This window comes from Trachurus japonicus, unplaced genomic scaffold, assembly GCF_045865225.1.
Source record: "Trachurus japonicus isolate A0001 unplaced genomic scaffold, Traja_1.0 AP029848.1".
NCBI lineage: Eukaryota > Metazoa > Chordata > Actinopteri > Carangiformes > Carangidae > Trachurus > Trachurus japonicus.
This window is the reverse complement of record NW_028219981.1, coordinates 109,164-133,331: the sequence shown is the minus strand read 5'-3', so window position 1 is coordinate 133,331 and position 24,168 is coordinate 109,164. Positions and strand designations below refer to the sequence as shown.

General features: G+C 41.2%; 1 protein-coding gene across 1 annotated transcript in view; it reads left to right on the top strand.

Annotated features, from left to right (window-relative positions):
* The first annotated feature begins 13,285 nt into the window (after positions 1–13,285).
* The window catches only part of LOC146960906 (uncharacterized), a 29,053-nt gene continuing 18,170 nt past the window's right edge, over positions 13,286–24,168 (top strand). The window contains exons 1-5 of the mRNA XM_085771950.1: positions 13,286–13,314; positions 15,520–15,598; positions 16,059–16,269; positions 17,032–18,823; positions 18,916–18,991. Of these exons, the coding sequence (XP_085628076.1) occupies positions 13,286–13,314; positions 15,520–15,598; positions 16,059–16,269; positions 17,032–18,823; positions 18,916–18,991 (2,187 nt within the window). The remainder of the gene's footprint in view (positions 13,315–15,519; positions 15,599–16,058; positions 16,270–17,031; positions 18,824–18,915; positions 18,992–24,168) is intronic.

The window sequence follows — 24,168 nt, the reverse complement described above, 5'->3', positions numbered from 1 at the left end:
GTGTGAAAGTCAACCTGAAGAGAGTTCAGCAGGTGAGAATCTTCAAATGTCTGGTGAACAGGATAAATGTGGTCACATTTGGTTGTGTCACTGTTTGACTGGACATGAGGAAAATTTTTGATGCTTAATGGGTGTTTCAGATTGAGTCAAATATTGTTATAAATAGAGTTAAATGACAATAATTTAGGAACTATTCACATTTGTGTTAGTGTTTGATAGAAGCAACAGAGGCCTGATTGTAACCTGAGACAACAACATCAGAAATAAATGCAGAGAGTGACAGAACTGGTTGAGCAGCTTTGGTCAAAATGGATCTGATGATGTTTGGACTCCATGTCCTTAAAACACAGTCATCTAGCAGTTATTACCAACACGAGCACAGACTCGTTTTCAAGAGAAAATATTAGTCAAAGGTCAAAAGACGATGTGCTATGCTACGTATGTGTTATTGTTACTTGGAGGAAGAATCAACAGCAGTTTGATTTAGGGAAGATAATTAGTGAAATCTTTAAGGACATTTTTGACACATTTCATGTGTTAAGCATACTTTCTCTCTCCAGACTGAAAACGTTGTCAAATGATTCCTATGAACTGAGAGTGAATGTTCAGTATGGACTAATGACATCACTTCTGCTGTAATCAATAAGTCAAAATTGCACGTAACAATCCTGTGTTTTCCTGTGTTGTTCACTTTTCCAATCTCATCTACTGGATGTTAAGACAGACATTATTATGTGTCCTATGATTTGAGTCCTGTTGTGATGAAGCCTGTTGTTGTGTTTGTGTGAAGGTGGGGGCTCTGCTATGAATCAGTGTGAGGACAGAGAGGAGGGAGCCCCTCCCTCTAAAACCACTCTGAGGGGGGAACATGAGAGCCAGACCAAAGCTCAGAGGTGAGATGAGGATCTCTAACTGTCCATGACTCTTCACAGCTCATATCTTCATACTGTTTGTTTTTATTGAGCTTACTTGACATTCTTGGTGATACTGGGCAACATCAGTGGAAACTAACTTGATTTCTCATGTGATTTGATGTTTATTTGGGTCATTATCAGGTTCAGTATATCTCATTATTTGTTATTTTTCTTGTTACCAGCAACAAGAAGCAGGGAGCAGACTCTCCTGTCCCCAGCTGTTTGTCCATGAAGAGTGACCGGTCTATGGGTTTACCCAATGATTTTAAAAGTGGACAACAGTCTCCTGTCCCCAGCTGTCTGTCTATGAAGAGTGACCGGTCTATGGGTTTACCCAATGATTTTAAAAGTGGACAACAGTCTCCTGTCCCCAGTTGTTTGTCCATGAAGAGTGACTGGTGTATGGTTCACTTTGATGATGTCACAGAAAGGTAAAACCTGATTATTCTCTATATAAAAGCTCTCAATTTTGCTTCATCATCTCAGGTTATTCATAGAAAACATCTTTAGAAACTCAACTCAAGAGTTTCTAAAGATGTTTTCTATGTTTTCGATGTTCTCTATGAATAACATGAGATGATGAAGCAATATCTTCATACTGTGGCTCTTTTGTTTGGTTTTATTGAGCTTGACATTCTTGGTGATACTGGGCAACATCAGTGGAAACTAACTTGATTTCTCATGTGATTTGATGTTTATTTGGGTCATTGTCAGGTTCAGTATATCTCATTATTTGTTATTTTTCTTGTTACCAGCAACAAGAAGCAGGGAGCAGACTCTCCTGTCCCCAGCTGTTTGTCCATGAAGAGTGACAGGTCTATGGGTTTACCCAATGATTTTAAAAGTGGACAACAGTCTCCTGTCCCCAGCTGTCTGTCTATGAAGAGTGACCGGTCTATGGGTTTACCCAATGATTTTAAAAGTGGACAACAGTCTCCTGTCCCCAGTTGTTTGTCCATGAAGAGTGACTGGTGTATGGTTCACTTTGATGATGTCACAGAAAGGTAAAACCCGATTATTCTCTATATAAAAGCTCTCAATTTTGCTTCATCATCTCAGGTTATTCATCATCTTTAGAAACTCAACTCAAGAGTTTCTAAAGATGTTTTCTATGTTTTCTATGTTCTCTATGAATAACATGAGATGATGAAGCAATATCTTCATACTGTGGCTCTTTTGTTTGGTTTTATTGAGCTTGACATTCTTGGTGATACTGGGCAGCATCAGTGGAAACCAACTTGATTTATTTATTTGTTTATTTCGGGCATGTCAATTTAAATCATCATCATCACACTTCATCTTAGTTCAAATAATACAATACACATGGCCGAAAGGGAAAGCAGGAGAAGCAAAAGCTTATCTAGTCCCGCCCCCATTACCCACAGAATAAAATCTTTATCGTAATCTTTTCTTTTCTTTTGCTTTTTACATTTTGACATAACATTCTTTTACTTATGACATTTTGACATAACATGTTACAGCAGTAGGTAGTATACAGAGCTGAAGTCTAGCTCTAGACAGTACATACAGATTACGTGCAGTGGCGGACTGGGACAATAATTCAAGCCGGGAATTTGATGCCATTCCAGGCCACCCTTCTCATGCAGACCACCATACCTCTAGTTGTGTATTCTAACCCTATTTGATAGTTAAAAGAAAATTAGGAGTGACCAATAAGTTATCTATTTGAATAAATGATTTTCATTGAAAACCCTATTTTCAAATGTTATAGCAATGGGTGAATCCTCAAAAACTCATGAGGACAGCAGCCATAGGATACACAATTGTACAAGGCAAGACACACAAAACAATGGGCCTATATTTTTAAAAAGAGAGAGAAATACTAGCTCGGATGTTCAATAATTAACTAACTCAATGGTCACCACACACACACATACACACACACACACACACACACACACACACACACACACTTACTTCTCTGTGTATACATATATACAGTATATTCATTGATTGATTTTATATTATTAATGATTGCACACACAACCCAGAAAGACAGGTGTCTGTGCACACAGCCTATAAAGTTCATAGTCGTACTATATAGAGCTTATATTATAATGACTGTCAAACTATCATTTATGGTGCAGAATTACAATAAAGAAAACTGCCACAAAGCTGCAACCTAATAGATTAAGAGTAAACAAAAAAGCTAGCTGTATTTAATTATGATTTATTATTTCAGCAACTATCCTGTAGTGGCTCAAACATTATGCAACAAAATAATATTTTTCATTCATCTCTAGGTATTCTGGATTGATTGTTGGGCCGTGTGCCTGTGTGTGTGGAGGGGGCTGGGGCGGCGCATATTTACCCTCCGTGAGACACACAGTCTGCGGTGGTGACGGTGATTGAACGATAAACGCAATAAAAGATATAGCGTTTTTGACTGACCTTCCCTCCTGGTGAACATGTCACTTATTTTGCAACATTTCGCTGCATCTGTGGCAAGGGCTTTCCGTTTTCTGTCCCTCTCTCTCTCTGCTCGCTCCACCTTTCCTTTTCTTCTGTCCCTCCATTTCTCGAGTGAAGACAGCGGAGCTAATTACGCCGACAGGTCGCCGAGCGGCGTCATTACATAACTAGATGGATTGATTTGATTGGCCCGGGTGTCCGACAACCAGCTCCCCAAAACCGTCTGCTCCACTGACACTTCCTGTAACACAAAGGGTGACCGCGGTACCTGCAGAGTGACTGACAGGCTCACTGTTACTGTGCAGAGGGACGAGATTACAGCTGTTACTGTCGTCCTGACAGTGACTCCCGACACTAAAACACGAGCTGCTTTTATTCTGAAAAACTCTGACCAGTCAAACTGTAGGATGTGTTAGAGTACTCATTTATCTGTCTAAACATCATAACTATGACACCTGAAACTGTAAACACAGCTGATCGATCGAAAAAAATGACCGCTCCAGTGAATTTACTTTCCGTCATTGAGAACAGGTTCTTGAATGTAACTCGGTCAAAGTGAGACGTATCCTCAAGATTTTTAGCAGCTCTGTTAGGTCATGCTGCTGCTTTACATGCTGGCAAAGATAGACATGTCAGACTTGTGTGGGCTCGGAGAAAATCGCTTCGTTACTTGCTCGTTTTTAAACTTTGGCGGCTCTGCCACTCGTCTTTTTGCCACTCAGTGGACGTTCCACAGTGACTTCCGAGTACCGTGACGTCATGTGCATACCCTCTATTGTGTGGATTTTTTCCTAGTTATTTTTTTTTTTCATCTTCCGGACGATTTTCGGTTCGCTACTAGTCTACAAATTATATATCAAAACGTGCGCCCTGATCAGGATCGGTGTGCTATTACTTTTCTCAACAGTGTACGAAAACTGCGCAAAATTTTGCATTGAAGTCAATGGGAGGGTGGGAAAAAAAGAGCCAAAAAGACCAATCATTGGAGTTTAACAAACGTCTACTGCTCAGGCATACTTTCACCTAGAGACTTCATTTAAACTTTAAACAGTAGACACAAGTCTTGTGTATTGTTGTATCACTCCACGTTTTGATAGGTCATATAGTTTTTGATCAATCCCTGATCAATGACCATGATCATTTTTGGAGAAATTATGAGATTATTCATGGGTTGCAGTGACGTCACGTCGAAGGGACCGCCGCCATATTTGTGTCCGATTTGACAGGTCTCCTCATATGACAGCATGCAAACCACAGGATGGAAATGAGAGTTTCTTGACAAAAGGACAGGGTTTCATACATCCTGTCTGGGTTTATATCTCTATAACAACAGACTAACTCTATATTATCCCATTTATTACACAGTTTATTAATTAATTAATTAATTAATTTGAGACGTAATGTTGATCAAAGTCCGGTCACTTCTCCGCTGTTTGCTCCTCACCCTCCTCTCGGTCGACTCGTGTGTAGTTGTTTTTTGATAATCAATCAGTAGATTGATGAATTATCATGTAAATGTTACGATGTGCGCATTTATGTAGTCCTGTCTGTCATAAGAGATGACGGTTACGGGACACGTTGTGTCGCGGACTCGCGGTGGCACAGACACAGCTGGTCACAGCTGTGACACTGCGCTGGCCCGTCCGCTCTGTCCCCTCTGATCGCAGGTTTGATTCCAGCAGCGGTGAGGGAGGCAGAGAGCCTCCACTCTCCCTCTAACAAGCTACAAGTCATTTTTCTAACATCACAATTAGTCTGAAGCTGGTAAAAATGAAACACAAGGTAAAAACCCTTGATAGTTCTTCTGCCCTGCTCCGCTGATCAGAGCGGCGTCCCTAGCAACTGCCCGTTTTACTTAGCAACGGTCTGTTATACAGAAATAAAAGACCCTAAATGCAGAATCAGTGAGTAATTAATAAGAAAGTAATCAAAATGCAGAATTCAATATATCCATGTTATTAAAAAAAAGTGAATCCCCTCTTTTTGTGAGACTTGTCACAGCCCATGCTGCACTGATAGACTGCCTGCAGTCAACTATTTATTCCGTCTATAACTTTACGTCTTTTGGGATGGAATAAAACTGCAGTCTGGGTTTTTTTTGGCGACTGCTATCACAGTCAACAGCACAATATAATCCTGGCATCTTTCAAATAACGTCAATTTTCGGTCTCTTGCTGATTTCCTCCTACTACTCCACTTGTTCTGGTAACGTGACGCTGTGATCTGTGCCCAGATCGTTAATATAATACATCCATGGCCCAGATTGCCCTGATTCGGACACAAATATGGCGGCGCAGAAACACAGTGACGTCATGTGAATCTAATGAATAATGGATGTGTATTGCACGGAATGTTCATGTCAGAGCGCGTAACATGACATCATCGGTTAGAGTGAGAGAGAGTGAAAAAACATTCTGGATTTTTTCTGGATAAACTGTCAGCACGGCCACAAATTAAACTCTAGACACATTATTTCTTCACCGTTTGTAGCCACACTTGTCGTGTCTCATATGATGTGCTCAAAACAGCAGACAGACTTACAGAATTTTATTACGGAGCCTCTTTGTGCAGCTAGACCCGCTCCAGTGGCTCATTGACTTCAATACAAAAGTAGGAGCTGATTTTTTGAGAAAAGCAGAAATGACCCCCTTTTCTAACCTGCGATTCTGAGAAAAGTTTTTGCCCTACAAACATTTAATGCACATCAAAATGCTCAGGAAGGTCTCCTTGCCCAGATGGTCATGACCAGATTCTGATAAGAGGTACGGTTCTCTTTTTCTGGGCTGTTTTTGGGAGCTGCTCCGAGCTCAAATCTCTCTGCTCTGCTCTGCTCTGTGTGCAGTTGGTCCAGCTGTAGCGGCCAGCTCGTTATCATGTCTATAAATAGAACAGGTGCAGGTGCAGCCTGGCCGCTCGTTAAGATGTTTTTAAACACAGCCCCACACACACACATGATAAACCAGACTGACAGAGGATGTCCATAGGAAATGAATTCAGTCAGTCACGCACAAACACAGGCATGCACACTCACACAGACAGACACACACAGACGCTCACACACAGTCACACATGCACACACACACACACACACACACACACCAGCCCCGGCGTCAGGGGGTCAATTAGGGGGGCAGTGCCCCCCCGCCCGTGCCTCCTTGCCCCCCCATTGGCTGTCAGAGGAGCAATGAGTTTTTTTTCCTGCTGAATTTTGTTTGGGGAGGAGTCATAATTTGTTTTGTGTGTCACATTGTATTAATTCATATTCAGTTAACTGAAATCAGTAAAATTTAAAATACAAAAAAAATATTTCATTATGATTTAATTCATTATGGAAGATACGTCTCGGCTTGTGTCACGTGACGCGTACGTGCTGCTGCAAGCGACGCGCGGAAGTTTGTTTACATTCACACTGCCGTCTCGGAGCGAGAGGAAATGTGTAGGCTAATTAAAAACTGATATCAATGGATATTAGGAAATTATTTTCCGACCACCGCCACAAACTAAAACTGCCTCTGGTAGGACAGAGCAGCAACCTGAGGCACGAGCGACAGCTGAGCACGAGAACCATAACAGGTGTGTGTGTGTGTGTGCTCGCGCTGCGTGTGTACATGCTGTAAAAGGCTTTATTCTATAACCATAGAAGGGTGAAAATCTCAGGACATGTCCGCTCCAATTATTCAGCAGTATAAAGCTAAAGCATGTGTGGGTCTTATATTAATATCTGACAGTAGCTCCAGCTATCAACATAAAGATGAAAATAGGGCAGAAGTGGAAGGAGACAGTGAGCTCCATGGTGAAGCAGAGGAATCAGGCCCTTGAAGGCTGGTCCAGGGCGAAAGATTTAAAAACTGAGTTTTGTTTTTGCTCTCCAGCCACAGCTCCCCAGACCAGTTTAATACACTCTTGCCATTACAATGATAGGAACCCCAGTCAGTAGGCTACTGAATCTGTTTTTTTTTGTTTTGTTTTTTATCTGAAGCAATGTTGTCCTTTCCCCCTATTTCTCCTCAGAGTGCACCAGAATGCCTCATTTATGTGTTAATTTTTTTTTTTCTGGGGGACTGCCCCCAAACCCCCCTATTGCAAGTGGTGCGTGTGCTTGTGAGGGGGGGGGGCGACACTCTATTAGATAGTAAAGAAATATTTTTTTAAAGTGCGCCCCCCTGAAAAGATGCAATGCCCCCCCTTAGATTTGGTTCTGCAGCCGGGGCTGACACACACACACACACACACACACACACACACACTCACACTCTAGAACCAGCTTCATGTGATTACAGTTACAGACACACACACGCATCAAAACACACAGGTAACATACTGTACAAATGAGCGCAGAAGCGTGCACTCCTCTCCCACACTCTAACACACACAGGTAACTTCATGCGATTACACGCACACGCACACAGTTAACCTAATGTGGTTACAGCTCCTCCATATCAGTACTTATAGAAAGATGATCATGTGTCTGTCTGATCAGCTCTGTCTTGACCTTAAGATCGTGGGTTTGATTCCCATGTTGACAGAGATGGCAAAACCGGCAGTAGCCCCGTGGCCCATTCAAAATTTCCCCAGAGGAAATTTTCTAGTTTATTTATTTATTTAGTGATCATGGTGTTGGTGCAGAATAATCAATCAATAAATAAATAAATTACGTCCTTGTCGGAAGCTACGTCAGACCAAGGGGGGTGAGTTGTGGATTCTACAGGTGAAGACCACTTCCGCGTTCAAAAAGCTGCTCTGTTTAATCAATATTCTTAAGAAAGATCTGATTATTAGCCATAACGATCCAAGGATCCAAGGAAGGAAGACTGTGTAACAATATTATGTGCTTCTGCTGAGTCCAAAAGCCCTTTGTAATATCAACTTTATTTTAAGAAAACACGCTTTGTTTCCAATGTCATATCACGGAGAAGCACTACATTACCCATAATCCTCATATTTATCAGCGACGTGTCTGATTGGTTGAGCTTGCTGTTACCAGCAAATGAAAAAATAAAACAAATTGAGCTTATATTATTTTCTTAGTAACTAAAAGGTCTTAACATCTTTTTTGTTTTCAACATTGAATAAAAAAACGGTTCTATACTGTTAAAATTCAACAATTAAGTGCATAAAAGTTGGCTTGACTTCTTTCTTTTTTAAATTTTTTTCATAATTTTCACCAGCATCTTTCTGGTCCACATCACATCACATTTATTGTAATTTTTAATTCAATGAGTGAAATTTTATTTTTTATCTGAAAAACATTATTATGAATTCAAGGGTCAGAGGTCACTGATCAGTGTTAAATTTAACCTTTTTTTTATTTTTTATTTGTTAGGATCCCCATTAGCTGCGCTCTAGAACGCCGCTAGTCTTCCTGGGGTCCACAGTCCACCTTTTTGACCCTGTTTCCTTGAATAAATCACTAAGACTTTGATGCGGGAAGCTGAGATTTTGATAGGTTGTTCAGAGCACTAGGGACAAAGTTTCTGTAGGATATCAGACCTGTCGGACCTCCAGAAGGGTCACAGCTGACCGTTCAGGCTCGTTTCTCGGCCTTCAAAGTCTGGATTTAGAAGCCTTTTGTCTAATAACGTCCACATTCTTGGGGTTATAAGGCTGAAAGTTTAATTTGTTTGTCCGGGGCCTAAGACCATCCACCATGTGCAATTTCAAACCCATGTGACCTTCACAAGTGTCAAAGGTCGCTGATCTGTGACCTTTTTGACCCCGTTTCCTTGAATAAAACACCAAGACTTTGATGCGGGAAGCTGAGATTTTGATAGGTTGTTCAGAGCACTAGGGACAACGTTTCTGTAGAATTTTAGATCTGTCGGACCTCCAGAAGGGTCACAGCTGACCGTCCAGGCTCGTTTCTCGGCGTTCAAAGCCTAGATTTAGAAGCCTTTTGTCTAATAACGTCCACATTCTTGGGGTTATAAGGCTGAAAGTTTAATTTGTTTGTCCGGGGCCTAAGACCATCCACCATGTGCAATTTCAAACCCGTGCGACCTTCACAAGTGTCAAGACTTTGATGCAGGAAGATGAGCTTTTAATATGTGGTCCAGAATGTCTAGTAGATTGTGTGTGATAAAATTCAGAGCTCTGTGACATTCAGAAAGGTCACAAATAGCCAAAAAGCAATGTTCCTTTCTCTGACCTCATATTAAAGGAGAAATGTTTGAACAGCAATTCTTTAATAGCTTCCAGATGCTTTGGCCTATCAGGCTGAATTTTTAGCTAAAGGAGCTGGTGTACGATCAGGAAGTAGGGGAGCTGTGCATAAAGCCAATTGGTAAGTGTCAAAGGTCAAAGAGGTCAAACATCAAAGTGAATCCAGTCATTCCTGCTTTTTCCTAACAAAACACACACGCTTTAAGTTATCATCATGAAATATTAATAGGTTGTATATCAGAGAGTCCTCTATCAGAATATTTTGGTCCCGTTGCGCTAGGGGCCCCGGGGGGCCACTTGGCTTTCCCATGCTCCCACAGAGTTGGGTCTCGGGGAGATGGATAAGGGCCTCACCATGAGTCCACAGGCCAAGTTTCAAGTGATTTGGTCTGTTTCTATGGAAACGGCGGCCTCCAGGAAACAAAGGAATGCGGCTGTTTGAAGCCCCGCCTCTCAAAAAGTAATGGCTCAATCAGGACCGAACACACACCTACGCGCTCATCTTGGGCCCCCGAACCATGTATTAAAAAAATCTGAACTGTACGACTTTTGGAAATGTGTTTTGTCTATTTCGGCTTTTCTGACTCAGGGTCTGTCAGACTTAAAGCGTGAGAGACCCTCTTAGTTAAAAAAAGGTTAAATTTAACACTAATTAGTGACCTCTGACCCTTGAATTCATAATAATGTTTTTCAGATAAAAAATAAAATTTCACTCATTGAATTAAAAATTACAATAAATGTGATGTGATGTGGACCAGAAAGATGCTGGTGAAAATTATGGAAAAAAAATTAAAAAAGCCAACTTTTATGCACTTTATTGTTGAATTTTAACAATATAGCACCGTTTTTTTATTCAATGTTGAAAACAAAAAAGATGTTAAGACCTTTTAGTTACTAAGAAAATAATATAAGCTCAATTTGTTTTATTTTTTCATTTGCTGGTAACAGCAAGCTCAACCAATCAGACACGTTGCTGATAAATATGAGGATTATGGGTAATGTAGTGCTTTTCCGTGATATGACATTGGAAACAAAGCGTGTTTTCTTAAAATAAAGTTGATATTACAAAGGGCTTTTGGACTCAGCAGAAGCACATAATATTGTTACACAGTCTTCCTTGGATGGTTACAGCGTTATGGCTAATAATCAGATCTTTCTTCAGAATATTGATTAAACAGAGCAGCTTTTTGAACGCAGAAGTGGTCTTCACCTGTAGAAACCACAACCCCCCCCCCTGGTCTGACGTAGCTTCCGACAAGGACGTAATTTATTTATTTATTGATTGATTATTCCGCACCAACACCATGATCACTAAATAAATAAATAAATAACCGAAAGGACGTCCTTGCCGAAAGCTACGTCAGACACAGCAGCATCAGGTTCAATAAAGCTTTAAGGAAAAGTAAAAAAAAAAAAAAAGTTATCTTCCGCTCACAGCGTCTTTCAGTGCCGCAGCCGGGTCGACTGGATCACTTGCTCTGAGCGTCACATATCGCCGCGAAGGGGATTGCATTGGAATCAACTGAAAGCCCAGCGCGTCAAAACCTGACGAAAAACGGGCACCTAATGAGTCAGGCATGTGACGATGAGGGACAGTGACTGTTCGTCAGGCTGTTGATGCACTGGGAGTGAGAACGTGTTGCTCCCAATGGCCAATCCGCCACTGACTACGTGTGTGTCTGCACATGTGTCCATATTTGTCCGTCATGAGTGAACAACAGTCTCATCTTGTGGCCTGGCATGTCACAAAGTCACAAAGTGGTCCAATCGACAGAGAGCAAAAGTCCAATCTTATGTGATTTGATGTTTATTTGGGTCATTATCAAGTTCAGTATCATCTCATTGTTATCTTCTTTATTACCAGCAACAAGAAGCAGGGAGAAGACTCTCCTGTCCCCAGCTCTTTGTCCATGAAGAGTGACAGGTGTATGGTTCAGATTGATGACGTCACAGAAAGGTAAAACCCGATTATTCTCTATATAAAAGCTCTCAATTTTGCTTCATCATCTCATGTTATTCATTGAAAACATCTTTAGAAACTCAACTCAACTCAGACTTTATTTATAGAGCACCTAAAAAACAAACATATTTGACCAAAGTGCTGCACAGATCAATAATAACATGGTATTAGTAAAATACCATAAAATACACAGTAAAATGCAATAAAATACAAGCTCTAAAAACAAACACAATACAAGTAAAAGACTAAATGTGTCAACCCAACCGAATGCCACGGAGAAAAAGTATGTTTTAAGGAGGATTTAAACGTCTTAATGACCCTGCTGACCAGATGTGCCATGGCAGGCTGTTCCAGAGCCGAGGAGCAACCACAGCAAAAGCTTGATCACCTTTGGTCTTCAGCCGAGTTTCTGGGCTGACTAGTTGCAGCTGATTGGCTGATCTCAGTGCTATGGCAAGTGCATGGATATGTAGGAGCTCAGCCAGGTACTGGAGAACCAGTGCATTAAGAGCGTTAAAAACAAACTGTGAAATCTTAAAATCAATTCTTAAAAAAAACGTGAGCCAGTGGAGTGAGGCCGAGACTGGGGATCTGTGATCTCGCTTTTGTTTTCCAGTGAGGAGTTGTGCTGCTGCGTTCTGTACAAGTTGTTAATAATGATAATAATAATAATTCTTTATTTGTTGACAGAGTAATTGTGAGTGATCCAGGCCAACATACAGTGGGTACTAGTTTCATTTGGACGATTTCACGGGAGAGTCACACAGATTTTTTGTGGAGGAGTAATTGTGTTTTCACCAGAAGCTGCAATGTGCCCAAACGACCGCCAGGTGGCATCTGTGAGCAGCAGGACGCCTCCATAAGACAGCAGCACGGAGCAGTGAACACGAAGGGGGAATGCAATGTAATAATAATAATACAGTATAGTTTTTCAATGAGAAAAATGTGACGACGGCAGCTAGAGTATACGTCTCACTCTCTTTTTTCGGTCCTCAGTCTCGTCAGCTCCAAACACACCCGTCTGTGTTTTTAAAATGAGCCAACTACTGTACAGTAGTGCCACAGATTTCTCATTCCCCACCTTGTTTGATTGAGTGTAGCTGGATGATTTCTCGTGAATGAACGGGCAAGAGCCTGTGTCACTTTCGGGCTGGGTGATAAAACATAGGATATCCTGAAATAACTTTTCCTCGATAGAAATAGGCTACAAGACGCGGCCGATACAAAGTTGATAGGTTTCATTCATCCATGTTTTGACAGTGTGTGTGTTTGTCGAGCGGACCCGTTTAGAGAGACACGCGTCTGGATTGATTGATTTTTACTTAACGAAATGAAACGAAAACAATATTATATTAATATATTGTTGGAACTTTAGAAAATATAATCCAGGGGAAAAAAAGGCTTACAAACATGGACCAAAACGGCTTCTCATCTTATGAACGTGATGTAAAGTAATAACTTTATTTTATATATATATATATATATATATATATTTTAATGCAACCTCTAAAACTAGAATGAAAAAAATTTTACTATGTTCCACCTTCTCGGCTCTATTGAAAGTAATGAGCTTAATAGACATATAAAGTAAAGTAAAGTAAAGTAAAGTATGCCTTTATTCATCCCACGACGGGGAAATTCGCAAGTTACAGCAGCAGTACATACAAACACACTCACACATGCCATGCACACTGTGATGGACTGGTAAAAAAAAATATTAGCAATGACCAATAGATGTGCTTGTAATAATTGCTGTGACGACAGCTGGACACAATGTAACACATGAGCGACACATTAGCATCCTCTTTATCTCTGACCAATGGGTGTGTTTGTGGATACTTCACTCAGGTACATTGTCAGACAAAAGTCCTGCCCCCCACAGTACTTCACACAGCTGTTTGCTTTGAACAGAAAAACCGGTTACTACAGTAGCTCTCCTGACACTTTTCAGTTCATAGGCTAAGTGAAGAAATTTCGTCGTGTTTCATGTAATAAATTTCACATGTAAGGGGAGCTGAACATAAAGCCTCCATTTTCAGAACTCCAAGACACATGTGCCAGACGCACAGAGGCATGCGTAAAACACAGACTGAGACCACTTCATGATGTTTAGTTGTTTTTTTGTTTGTTCATTTTCGTTTCTTTTGGATTTTTGTACGTATTACTGAGCCGTTTTGGTCCATGTTTGTAAACCCTTTTTCTCCTGGATTATATTTTCTAAAGTTGCAACAATATAGTAATATAATATAAATTGTAAGTAAAAATCAATCAATCCGTTTTCTTTGAAACTATGAGATTGTAGAGCAAAAACCAGAGCACCAGTTCACTGTAGCGATTTTCATACACACACCCAGTCTGGCTTTCAATAAAACACACTTGCATTCTATTACAATCAGTGAAATATATGAAAACAATATAAAACACAAATTTAAAAAATGACAGTTGTTGTTGCTCTAGTTTTTTGTTTGGATAAGCTTCATATTTAAAAGCGCAATGTTCAGCTGTCAGAAATTAAAAGCAGCCTCCTCTTGTTATATTTGCAGCAACACTGTTGCTTCAGGCTGTGATCAGCTTTTTTGTATCGCTCGTAGCCTACTTTCCATTAAAACAACCTGCTGCTCTTGGCTGAAATCAGCCCGTTGTCGCTCCATTCTATTAAAGTAGCATGAACAAAGTCACTGTTAACAAAATCAGCATCTAATCTGTCCCTTCAAATTGTGTTTTTTGGAGCAGCTGCTGACAGATGTGCATTAATGCTCCGCTTGTGAGTCCAGCCGCATCGGGTCCAGGCTGCTGGCACGGACGAAGCAGCTTAAAAACTGTTTAAACGAGCGATCGTCGGCTATGAGTGGATTGTTACATTCACCAGAATTTGCAGAAAATAGATATGAGACAATTTACTCAAACTTGGAGCCAGACCCGGCCAGGCTACAGGAGAGATCAGAAATATGGAGGGACCCCCATGAGAACCACTGATCCTGTTGAACGTAGGCTACTGTAACCACTGTGATACAATAAAAAAAAAAAAACATTGATCTGATTGACCGGCATAGCGGTCCCTCTCTCCATTCACTCTCTAGCTCTCTCAACCACAGCTGCAAATTAAGTAGCCTATGGCTTATAAACAGCGCCACTCTCCATTGCAGCTACGTTGTGCTCAAACGTGGAATTATCCCAAAATCTTTTGAGCTGCATCTCAGTACGATGCTTCCACCTAGTGGCTACAATGTGACCTACAATTTCACGCAACGCGTGAATCACGCTTTCCGTGAGGGAAACGTCTAAATGAAACTATAGTACCCACTGTAGAGTGAGTTGCAGTTATCAAGCTGAGAATTAATAAAAGCAAGAATTACTGTAGGTATCTGGAGGAGAGATAGCCCTTTACTTACCATAAAATCCTCACTGATGGATTGCACCAAGGGCGTCAGTATACTTTGAAAAGTGGTGGGGACAATGACCATATGCATTTGCGACTTAAAAGCTATGGCCGGACGTTAGTTATATTGACAATTACTTTGTGTTTTCGGAAGGTGAACTTCAGACACCACAACACAGTATGAACTCTAGGGCTGTAGTGACTCTCAAATCACTCCCAAATACACCACATCATCTATCACACAAAGACTTCAGAGACAGTGTGGACAAAGTCCCCATCCAACAACTCAATAACACCTTACTAGGAAAGTGTTATAATGCTTCACCATCAGCAGAACAACCTAGCAGGGCAAACAGTGCAGTAGATGAAAAGATTATTCAGCCACACCAAGCACACAGTTATGATCTCTGCTGTGACCCATGCAAAACATTCTCTACCCACTGTAGAGTGAGTTGCAGTTATCAAGCTGACAATTAATAAAAGCAAGAATTACTGTAGGTATCTGGAGGAGAGATAGCCCTATACTTACCATAAAATCGTCACTGATGGATTGCACCCAAACATTATTATCTCCGTCTTTTTAAAAAGTTTTTGGGCATCCAGAATTTTTCCAATTTAGTTCAATTTACAATCATGCAATTGTTTCAATTCATGTTCTAAACTGTTCTCCACAGAGTTCTCCCGGAGACCTCAGAGGTTCTCAGTGATCAGTCCACCAAACAGCATCACACAGACCTGGACCCCATATTTATGGTGTGTAAATGTTCATCCACACACAGAACTGATGACTACAGCAGCCACCAAGAAATGTTCAACTACTGACAGTGTCGGTGCTTTATTTGTTTTACAAAACATTTCTCGTCTCTCTCCTGTTCATCTGCAATGAATCCTAAAGAAAACATTTGACGGTGTAATTTTTCTTTGGTATTTCAGCCTCATCAAAAATAACTTGGACAATGAGGTTTATTTTGTCCTCTCTTATGAAACAAAACAAAATGTTTTTTTTTTTTTTACAATAGTCTTTAGCACCAGTTCAGCACCAAGGTACTGAATATAATTTGCCCAGATCAGCAGGTTTGATTAACATCTCCAAATCTCTCTGTGTAGCTGTGAAGAGAAGTGGATATGATTAAGCACAGTCCAATGATCTGATGTTTGATCCATGTGTTTATACTGAAAGTGAAGTTTAAACTGCATGCTATTGTTTTTCCAGCTGCTGGAGGAGGACATTGTCACTTTTGTGAAGAACAAGCTGAAGAGAGTCCAAAAACTTCTGAGTCCAAATTGCCCAGAATTATTAGATAATCATGACAATGATGGTGATGATGAGGATCAGAGGAGGAGCAGCGAGTCATTTCTGAAGATCATAGTGAACTTCCTTAGGAGAATGAAGCAGGAGGAGCTGGCTGACTGTCTGCAGAGCAGTAAGAGGATTTCTAGAACATTTTTTAGAAGATAGAGATACAGTGAAATAATCTCCTCAAGTGTTATTTTAGTCAATCATTTCTCCCCTTTAATAATAACCAATTGGTGTTGGATTTCATACCGTTGGAAAACCTGATTAGTCACCTTTATAATGATGTATGATTGGTTTTATCAAAGATGATTGGCTGAAAAAACTTTTCCAAACTTTTCTAAATAATCATGAGCATTCTTAAAGGTTTAGTTTGTAAAATGGGGTGAAAGCCGTGACATCTATTGTTCAGACTCTAGATTGCAGCGCTCATTCACTCACTCACTTGCACTCACCCCTCTCGTTGGCAAAGTGATGGTTTCCTCTGAGGACAAAACTACTTGTTTACTCGACTGAGAGGACTGGGAGTATTTCAGGAGCATGGAGCGGTGAGGTGAAGATCTAAACCATCTTCACCTCATCTGGCTGGATTTTCCATTCGGGCTGCCGTACAAACATGGTGGTGCCAGATGGCGGCACTCTCTAAAGCAAGACCCTTGCTATATGTATATATAAAAGAAGAATTATAAGGCTGCAACAAATTTTGTTTCATTATTATTATATTGCTGTTTATAGCGATTATACACTTATACAAATATAATCATGGGTAGGAGATTCAGGTTTTGTCAATAAACCTTGACAAGTATTTCACACTAGACCTTTACGTGCAATTAGATATTAAAATATTGATTCATATTTCATTCATTGATCTCATTTTTTTCTCTCTATTTAGAAAGTTGTGCTGCAGTTTGTCGACGTGAACACAAATCTGCCCTGAAGAAGAAGTTCCAGTGTGTGTTTGAGGGGATCTCTAAAGCAGGAAACTCAACCCTTCTGAACCAGATCTACACAGAGCTCTACATCACAGAGGGAGGGGCTGGAGAGGTCAATGATGAACATGAGGTCAGACAGATTGAAACAGTGTCCAGGAAACCAGACAGACCAGAAACAACCATCAGAAAAGAAGACATCTTTAAGGCCTCACCTGGCAGAGACCGACCAATCAGAACAGTGATGACAAAGGGAGTGGCTGGCATTGGGAAAACAGTCTTAACACAGAAGTTCACTCTGGACTGGGCTGAAGACAAAACCAACCAGGACATAGACTTCACATTTCCCTTCACCTTCAGAGAGCTGAATGTGCTGAAAGAGAAAAAGTTCAGCTTGGTGGAACTTGTTCATCACTTCTTCCCTGAAACCAAAGAAGCAGGAATCTGCAGGTTTGATCAGTTCCAGGTGGTCTTCATCTTTGACGGTCTGGACGAGTGTCGACTTCCTCTGGACTTCCACAACACTGAGATCCTGACTGATGTGACAGAGTCCACCTCAGTCACCGTGCTGCTGACCAACCTCATCAGGGGGAAACTGCTTCCCTCTGCTCGCCTCTGGATAACCACACGACCTGCAGCAGCCAATCAGATCCCTCCTCAGTGTGTTGACATGGTGACAGAGGTCAGAGGGTTCACTGACCCACAGAAGAAGAGAGAAGATGAGAAGCAGGCCAGAGAGATCATCTCCCACATCAAGACCTCACGAAGCCTCCACATCATGTGCCACATCCCAGTCTTCTGCTGGATCACTGCTACAGTTCTGGAGGAGCTGTTGAAGACCAGAGAGGGAGGAGAGCTGCCCAAGACCCTGACTGAGATGTACATCCACTTCCTGGTGGTTCATCTAAAACTGAAGAAGGTCAAGTATGATGGAGGAGCTGAGACAGATCCACACTGGAGTCCAGAGAGCACAAGGATGATTGAGTCTCTGGGAAAACTGGCTTTTGAGCAGCTGCAGAAAGGAAACCTGATCTTCTATGAATCAGACCTGACAGAGTGTGGCATCGATATCACAGCAGCCTCAGTGTACTCAGGAGTGTTCACACAGATCTTTAAAGAGGAGAGAGGCCTGTACCAGGTCCAGGACAAGGTGTTCTGCTTCGTCCATCTGAGTGTTCAGGAGTTTCTGGCTGCTCTTCATGTTCATCTGACCTTCATCAACTCTGGACTCAACCTGATGTCACAACAACAAACAACCTCCAAGAAGACTGAAACAACTGGAGTCAAATCTGCAGAGACAAACTTATACCAGAGCGCTGTGGACGAGGCCTTACGGAGTCCAAATGGACACCTGAACTTGTTCCTCCGCTTCCTCCTGGGTCTTTCACTGGGGACCAATCAGACTCTCCTACAAGGTCTAACGTCAAAGACAGGAAGTGACTCACGGCCCAATCTAGAAACAGTCCAGTACATCAAGAGAAAGATCAGTGAGAATCTCTCTGCAGAGAAAAGCATCAACCTGTTCCACTGTCTGAATGAACTGAATGATCGTTCGCTAGTGGAGGAGATCCAACAGTCCCTGAGATCAGGACGTCTCTCCACAGATGAACTGTCTCCTGGTCAATGGTCGGCTCTGGTCTTCATCTTACTGTCATCAGAAGAAGATCTGGACGAGTTTGACCTGAAGAAATACTCTGGTTCAGAGGAGGCTCTTCTGAGGCTGCTGCCAGTGGTCAAAGCCTCCAACAAAGCTCTGTAAGTGAACATTTATCCATCTGGATTAACTTCTTGTCAAACAAGCACATTTTCTGTCACTGGTACTTTTTGTCTGGTTGTTCTCCTTTCAGGCTGAGTGGCTGTAACCTCTCAGAGAGAAGTTGTGAAGCTCTGTCCTCAGTCCTCAGCTCCCAGTCCTCTAGTCTGAGGGCGCTTTCACACCTAATAGTCCGGACCAAGGTCCGGACTTAATTTTTTTTTTTTGTTACATTGTTTCCATATAGTCCAGTAAAGTTCGCTTTCACACTGCTATTATGACAGCGGACTAAAGGATCTACCGACGTCATGACGGATGAGCGTGCGTCTGACGTTAGCGCATAGAAAGTGCTCTGAAAAAAATAAAATAAAAATATGTGTAAAAAAAAAAAAGAAAAAATATAGCCTACTGCTGGAAAGCACGCTGTGGTTTGTAATCGCGGTGCAGAAGAGTGAGTTTAGAGCTGATGAAAGGAGAGAAAAAAAGAGGATTGTGCCGCGGCGAAATGCTCTCATTGATCAGAGTGGCAGCGATCAGCGATCAGCTGTTTTGTGTAGTGGAGGGGAGCACACACACGCTATGCGCACACACGCGTGATCCTCCTGTCTGTCCTCCTGTGTGTGAGTGTGAGAGAAATAAAAGCTCTGACTTGCTGGGGCAGACGTTGTTTGGTGTCACCCGCTGATCCGTCTTGTTCAGACTTTTTTCGGCGGAAAAAATATATATTCGGGTCATTATATAAAAAAAGAGGCTGTATTGTTTGGGGATTTATATTAAACACTCTACTGTTTAATTCCGTGTAAACGTTTACAAGTGTAGCCTACACTGACACACCCATCCCTCTGACCAAATCTGGATATAATATGATCTCCTCCTCTCCCCAAGTGTTGCCGCCGGTTGCCGCGGCTCCTCTTTCCTTTTTTTCTGTTTATTTACTTTTTTCGGCACGAGCGCATCTGACGTTATTTCCTGTATTTGGTCTGATAGTTCGAACCTTCCAAAAAAATGCTTTCACACTACGCAGCAGCGGACCTTGGTCCAGGATAGTCCGGACCGAGACTACCTTCTGAGGCTGGACCAAAGACTCGGTCTTTAGTCCGGACCGTGGTCCCGGGGAGCTTTCACACCTGTCAATTTGATCCGAACTATCTGGAAAGTCCGAAAGTCCGGACCAAACGAGGTAGGTGTGAAAGCCCCCTGAGAGACCTGGACCTGAGGAACAACAACCTGAAGGACTCAGGAGTGAAGCTGTTGTCTGGTGGACTGGAGAGTCCACACTGTAGACTGGAGACTCTCAGGTTAGTGTGTAGCTGTTGTGTATTTATGATACTGATTGTCATTTTGACCAAAGTGCTGCACAGATCAATAATAACATGGTATTAGTAAAATACCATAAAATACACAGTAAAATGCAATAAAATACAAGCTCTAAAAACAAACACAATACAAGTAAAAGACTAAATGTGTCAACCCAACCGAATGCCACGGAGAAAAAGTATGTTTTAAGGAGGATTTAAACGTCTTAATGACCCTGCTGACCAGATGTGCCATGGCAGGCTGTTCCAGAGCCGAGGAGCAACCACAGCAAAAGCTTGATCACCTTTGGTCTTCAGCCGAGTTTCTGGGCTGACTAGTTGCAGCTGATTGGCTGATCTCAGTGCTATGGCAGATGCATGGATATGTAGGAGCTCAGCCAGGTACTGGAGAACCAGTGCTGGATGCTGGATGATTTCTCGTGAATGAACGGGCAAGAGCCTGTGTCACTTTTGGGCTGGGCGATAAAACATAGGATATCCTGAAATAACTTTTCCTCGATAGAAATAGGCTACAAGACGCGGCCGATACAAAGTTGATAGGTTTCATTCATCCATGTTTTGACAGTGTGTGTGTGTGTGTGTGTGTGTGTGTGTCGAGCGGACCCGTTTAGAGAGACACGCGTCTGGATTGATTGATTTTTACTTAACGAAATGAAACAAAAACAATATTATATTAATATATTGTTGTAACTTTAGAAAATATAATCCAGGGGAAAAAAAGGCTTACAAACATGGACCAAAACGGCTTCTCATCTTATGAACGTGATGTAAAGTCATAACGGTAACACTTTCTATGAAGACTACCTCTATAGTGCATTATGAGCACATTCATAATGCATTATAATGCTCATCATAATCAGTCATAATGCACTATGACTACACTCATAAACACACATAAAGCTTTATGATGCACTATATCAACAGTTATAAATCTAGTTTATAATGATTTATAAATCCAAAGGCCTTACGAGTGCTCTTGACTGGTTATAAACTACAGACTGACTGATGGGGCTTATAATACATTATACCCCTCTATACACACACCTAACAATCAACTGTTATAAGGACTCATAGGATGCTATAATATTCCATGAAGGATCATAAGTTATCAATGTATGCTTTAAGTAAAGTGAAGTTTATATGGATGCATCTATAATGCAGCATACCTCATCATAATGTTTCATTGTTGGTGTTAAGTAAAGTGTAACACATGTGCATGCATTTAAAAGAATCTATGATGCACCCTAAGTCATTATGTCAGATACCAAAGTATAATAAATAATAAAATAAAGGTACTTTATTAGTCACATATACAGCTAGTACAGTGAAATTCTTTCTCTGCATTTAACCCATCCCTGAGGAGCAGTGGGCAGCCGCGGTGCAGCGCCCGGGGACCAACTCCAGATTATGAGCCAGTGCCTTTGGTCAGGGGCGCTGACTGGAGGATTAACCTAGCCGACATGTTTTTAGTGGTGGGGGAAACCGGAGCACCCGGAGGAAACCCACGCAGACACGGGGAGAACATGCAAACTCCACACAGAAAGGCCCTGGGCGGCCCGGGATTCGAACCCAGGACCTTCTTGCTGTGAGGCAACAGTGCTAACCACTGTGCCACCGTGCCGCCCCAAATAGATAGATAATTACATTAAGATTTGTCTGCTTAGGAATATGACATTAAAGCCGGGTTTCAACTTCCTTGAAATGACAATAAATCATCCAGAGATGAATATCAAAGCTTTTGCACTCTATACATTGATCATGAGATTATGGTAAATCTGTAAAAGAAGTACAACAATTTATTCACAGTAACTTTTTTATTATCACCTTTTTCAACGATAACAATCATGGTCTAAATACAAGTTATGTATTAATTGGAATATGAAAATAACTGCATAAAAAACTTAGGCTAACTGACATTTTATGTTCAACCTAAAAAGTTGGAGGTCAAATGTGAATATAGAATAATAGCCTAAACCAACAGTTGGTCTAATCTCTCATCAGAGGAGGCTGGACAGAAGATGGTTTCCTGGTTTCATCATCACAGCTCCATACATGATGTCCTTCTTCTGTTGGCACCGGTCACTTAGCTTTCAGTGTGGCTCCTTAGAATTACAGTAAAACACAAAAACTTAAGTTTAAACATGAATGGAGAGGCGCATGACTGTCAGCAGTAAATGACAACCCCCCACCTATATATTGTGCATCAGTACAGTATGATACCAGCAAGATAACAAGTTGATGGATAAACATGGGGAGTTTGCAGTATAAAATATATATAGACCGATCCTACCGGTTCATTGTTCTGGTCATTAGATGCTAAACCGTATTTATCCCGGTCCGGTGCAAGCCTGAGACCAGAGCTACGGTTAGCATGGCTAACATGGAGCTAACACGAAGCTAACGGCTAGCTAGCCGTGTAGTGAATCAGTTATTCACGTTGACAAGTCTTATGTTCTTCGGTCAAAACACACATGAGAACACGCGGAAGAGCAATCAGTGCTATTCTGGAATATACAACAAGTTGAATATGATTAAGACATATTTAGAAAAATAAATGTACTCACCGAATCGAGATATCAGCTCCTCCGGTCGTAGCATCGTCGGACGAGTTGTTTCAGACCGGAAGTCTACGTCCGGTTTGCGTAAAAGGAGCGGGAGGTTCTCTCGTTTCCATTTCCCTCTGTTTACAACTCGTCCGACGATGCTAACGACCGGAGGAGCTGATATCTTGATTCGGTGAGTACATTTATTTTTCTAAATATGTCTTAATCATATTCAACTTGTTGTATATTCCAGAATAGCACTGATTGCTCTTCCGCGTGTTCTCATGTGTGTGTTTTGACCGAAGAACATGAGACTTGTCAACGTGAATAACTGATTCACTACACGGCTAGCTAGCCGTTAGCTTCGTGTTAGCTCCATGTTAGCCATGCTAACCGTAGCTCTGGTCTCAGGCTTGCACCGGACCGGGATAAATACGGTTTAGCATCTAATGACCAGAACAATGAACCGGTAGGATCGGTCTATATATATTTTATACTGCAAACTCCCCATGTTTATCCATCAACTTGTTATCTTGCTGGTATCATACTGTACTGATGCACAATATATAGGTGGGGGGTTGTCATTTACTGCTGACAGTCATGCGCCTCTCCATTCATGTTTAAACTTAAGTTTTTGTGTTTTACTGTAATTCTAAGGAGCCACACTGAAAGCTAAGTGACCGGTGCCAACAGAAGAAGGACATCATGTATGGAGCTGTGATGATGATGAAACCAGGAAACCATCTCCTGTCCAGCCTCCTCTGATGAGAGATTAGACCAACTGTTGGTTTAGGCTATTATTCTATATTCACATTTGACCTCCAACTTTTTAGGTTGAACATAAAATGGCAGTTAGCCTAAGTTTTTTATGCAGTTATTTTCATATTCCAATTAATACATAACTTGTATTTAGACCATGATTGTTATCGTTGAAAAAGGTGATAATAAAAAAGTTACTGTGAATAAATTGTTGTACTTCTTTTACAGATTTACCATAATCTCATGATCAATGTATAGAGTGCAAACGCTTTGATATTCATCTCTGGATGATTTATTGTTATTTCAAGGAAGTTGAAACCCGGCTTTAATGTCATATTCCTAAGCAGACAAATCTTAATGTAATTATCTATACTTTGGTATCTGACATAATGACTTAGGATGCATCATAGATTCTTTTAAATGCATGCACATGTGTTACACTTTACTTAACACCAACAATGAAACATTATGATGAGGTATGCTGCATTATAGATGCATCCATATAAACTTCACTTTACTTAAAGCATACATTGATAACTTATGATCCTTCATGGAATATTATAGCATCCTATGAGTCCTTATAACAGTTGATTGTTAGGTGTGTGTATAGAGGGGTATAATGTATTATAAGCCCCATCAGTCAGTCTGTAGTTTATAACCAGTCAAGAGCACTCGTAAGGCCTTTGGATTTATAAATCATTATAAACTAGATTTATAACTGTTGATATA